General features: G+C 29.0%; 1 protein-coding gene across 1 annotated transcript in view; it reads left to right on the forward strand.

Annotated features, from left to right (window-relative positions):
- LOC105450242 overlaps positions 1–4,145 on the forward strand; it is a 22,009-nt gene that overhangs the window by 11,129 nt on the left and 6,735 nt on the right. Inside the window, exons 2-5 of the mRNA XM_011689993.1 lie at positions 1,758–1,861; positions 1,936–2,182; positions 2,842–2,918; positions 3,043–3,493. Coding sequence (XP_011688295.1) covers positions 1,758–1,861; positions 1,936–2,182; positions 2,842–2,918; positions 3,043–3,493 — 879 coding nt within the window. The remainder of the gene's footprint in view (positions 1–1,757; positions 1,862–1,935; positions 2,183–2,841; positions 2,919–3,042; positions 3,494–4,145) is intronic.

A 4,145-nucleotide genomic window follows, 5' to 3' on the forward strand; every position in this document is an offset into this window, starting at 1 on the left:
GCTCTTCCGATCTGTTGAAAATCATATATAATTGTTTTTTTTAAATAATATATTAGAATTATATGAAGTTTTTGTTATTATAATATTTTTAATATAATGTATGTTCAATAGTTAGAAATTGTTTATAATTTCTATTTTAAAACAATATTGGAATTTATATAAATTCTTTGTTATGTGCATATATACATAGGATGTCCAGTAAATTGCTTGCAATACTTCGGGAGGTGATTCGGGATCCAAAAAGAAAGAAAAAAAGTTGTACAATAAACATAGGTCCGGAAATAAGTTGTTTCCGAATTATAACCAGTTTTATGTTAAAAAAATTGTAATTTATTTTCTATAATCATAATTATAGTATTATATCAATTATAATTTATAATACTGACCATAATTAGTTATAATAATTTATTTTTTTCTGGATTCACCATGTAGAGTTTATTAACAATGTTTATTTAATATTATGATATTAAATATTTAAAAAACATTTAAAAAACATTATCTACTGGTTGAGCATATGGAAAAACATTATACACTGAAAAGGATCCACATTACGGATCGAAACAATTGTGATTTAATTGTATCGTAATTATATATATTAATTGAATTTCATTATATCATATTTCATGTTTTAAATTGAAATTATTTATTTATGCTCTTACTGCATAGGCTCGTATAGGCAAGTTTTTCGTGAATTTTATTTATTTATTTGAAGCCATATACATATATGTATAGTATTTCATTCTAAACAGATGCTTGTTGACCTAATTTTTATTGCGCACTCCTATGTCTTTAACAATTGATTAATCACGCACAATACATATGGACATAATAGCCTTATGCGTTATGAATAGCAATGCGAGATATTGCTGTTGAATATTTTAAGATATCCCGTGCGCCCGCAACGAGTATCCATCTGCAATATCTTGTTATCATTTAATTTTTATAATTTGTCGTGATATATGAACTTATTGTTAGTTGTATTATATAGACACGAGTGCCTTATCACGCGACACGCCATTAATTGGTGGATTATCGGCGCGCTAATGTTACATTCAAGAATTGCAATAAGTCAATAACATATACATATGTATATGATACTCGCAATGTGGCATTATGCGCGATAAGTATAAGTTATATCTAGTGAAGGCATTCTGTAAGATGTCATGTTTTCCCAGTAAGCGAGAGATTTTAATCGCGTTGACTTATAGAAAAAAAAATTTTTTTTCTTACTCCGTAAAAAGATCAATAAACGATAAGAAACTGTCTTTGATCACAATCCTGAAAAAAATACAGATTCTATTTTTTTAATATTCATTAAAATGTATATTATCTAGATATGTTACTTCAATATTATTTTATATCTTTTGTGTTTATAACTTTAAATATCGATATGCGACACATAGACGATTAAATTCAAACAAAATGGACTTTGAGTTCAATTCTCTAGCGACAATAATCTAATTGTAAAGTATAACCACGGCCAATCAGTTATTGTACTACATTTTGATTATTTACAATTGTCTTTACACAGAAATCTTTTGGTTAAATGCAAAAATTGAATTCTAGAACATAATAATGCTCAAAGAAAATACATATTCGAATAAAAAAACTTTCAAATTTGGAGTAAAAACTTGATTATTACTGCGTTTTGAACTCAAAATACCTAGTTTTTATTTCAGGAACTTTTATCTTTCTAATCGACTAGACGGTACATTGAATAATGCGCTGATTCTGTTTACTTTTATCAAACCAACAAGGAAATGGAACTGCACAACGATAGTGCTAAAAGACAATCATACTGTGGATTTTGGCACAATCTACCAGAACGCCTATCTGGAGCGATAGAATACTTTTTTTATCGGTAAGTCCTCGGATCTTCAATAAACTGATAAGTGTCAAACAGTTTAATAATGGAGCAACTTTGTTTTTGTACAGGCTTGGAGTGCGTATTGCTCAAAATCCATTCAAATGGATGCGCGGATGTCTCGTGGTAACATTAATCTGTTGCCTTGGTCTATTTCGTTTCCGGCAGGAAAAGAATATAGTTAAACTATGGATTCCACCAGATTCTGACTTTGCAAAAGCTACCGAATGGTTAATGTCGCATTACCTGGAGACTTTGCGAATTCAAACATTTATTTTAACTGGCGATAACGTTTTAGAACAGCAAACACTTATTAGGGTAAATATAAAATTAAATAGATAATTTAGTTTTTTTTTGTTTATACATGAAAAACTTGTAAATTTTACATTATTTGACACATTGATTATATTACTTTTGGATATTTGACAAGTTTCGCAATTTGTTCAACTAAATTTTTACTCAGTTGGAACATTTTATAATTTTGGACAAAGAGACTGCTCCGAAATAAAATTTTTTAAATATTAACTTAACTACGATAGTATCAGCTCTTAAAGTACTATCTATTGACTGTTTTTTATTATTTTTAATGTCCACCATTTTATTGTTTTACCGATCATGTGACTCTCGTTTCTCTATTTTAATTTATTAAGTTATCGTTTTATACTATGTTGACATTACGTTTCTCTTTATTAATTTATTGACTTAATGTGGAAGAAGACTAAGTCAAAACGTGTCTCACCACGTCTTAAATTTATTTTTGTACTATAAGATTAATAAACGCTGTTACCTTTGAATTACTCGTTAATTTGGCCTAATTTGATTAAATTATGATTGTTGTTACATTGACGAGCTTGTCTTTATATTGTTAATTTATTTTTCAATTGATTCTGAATTTATTTTCGTTCTGAATTTATTGTTATGCAATTTATTACGAACTATCAGCAACGCAGAGTATATTTTTTAATCATATGTTGCAGTTAAACGAGATCACTAAACAAATAATTTCTAGTCAGACACCAATCGAAAACATTTCTTGGACCGATGTCTGTATGAAGTAAGCATAAGTTATAAAATTCTTAATAGATCGAAATTATTATATGTTTTACAAAAGAAAAAGGAAAAATGATTATTTAATTTAATTATATAATCACATACAAAGAAAATTTTTATATTTGTAGGGTTCCTATTATCTCTGGTGCTATGTCCAGATTTAAGAGACAAAGTTCTCTGTTAGGAGACGATTTATATGATGACAATCTTGCTTCTAAAAATAATCAAACGTTTGAACCCGCCGTTCATATTGATAGTAATATGTATTGCAGCATAATTGAGAGTTTACGGAAGGGTTGTCTTTTGATTAGTATATTGGATATATGGAATTTTGATAGTGCTAAAATTGCAAAAGATTCCACAGAAGAAATTATTACAAAGATAAATACAATAAAAGTGAGTCCCACATTGGGTTACACCTTGAATTTCAGTGAGCTTCTGGGAAACGTAACTCTAGATGAAAGAAATAGAATTATTGCAGCGACAACTATAAGGACTAATCTAATAGTTCATGTTAGTTTTTTTAATGTGGACATGAATAAAATTGGAAACATGGCGGGAACTACTGATTTGGTAAGATGAAGTTTACACGTATTTTAGACCTGAATCGTATTTCTTAATGACTGTTATTGAATAAAGATCACGTAGCATTTTAAAATTTATCATAAATTAAGATATATTTTATTGAAAATAACTTGAGGATAAGAGAATAAATTTTAAAAAAGAAAAGTTGACAATTTTTTATATACTTTTAATAATTTAGGCCTTTTAGTCTCAATCTATCACGAATTTGACACAGTCCGGTCTGGTGCATCCTTTTTAATGCCGAGCTACGACCGTGTTTCCTGATATATATACAGGGTGTCCCATTTTAATCGATCACTTCAAATATCTCTTGAACAGTGCATTTTGGGGAAAAATGTTTCAGACAAAAGTTTTGGGACTTCGAGAGGGACATAAGATGATAACATTGGTTTGATCCTGAGTGGCGTTGTCAAGGTCAGGACAAGGTCACTTTGAATTTTTTAAATAAAACTTCTTTTTTTCATTACATATTTTTGTAGCACACCTCGAGAGCTTTCCAAAACACATAGATTAAATAAATCTTGAGTTATGAAGCTTGAAAGTTGCAGTACCATCGGCATTAGCATTATCCAAAGTGTCCGAACACTGGCTAAAACCTTTTGAATGTTGTTCAGAATCATGACCTAGACAATACATGTCAAGATCA

The sequence above is a fragment of the Wasmannia auropunctata genome, unplaced genomic scaffold (genome assembly GCF_000956235.1).
Source record: "Wasmannia auropunctata unplaced genomic scaffold, wasmannia.A_1.0 LD336067.1, whole genome shotgun sequence".
Lineage (NCBI taxonomy): Eukaryota > Metazoa > Arthropoda > Insecta > Hymenoptera > Formicidae > Wasmannia > Wasmannia auropunctata.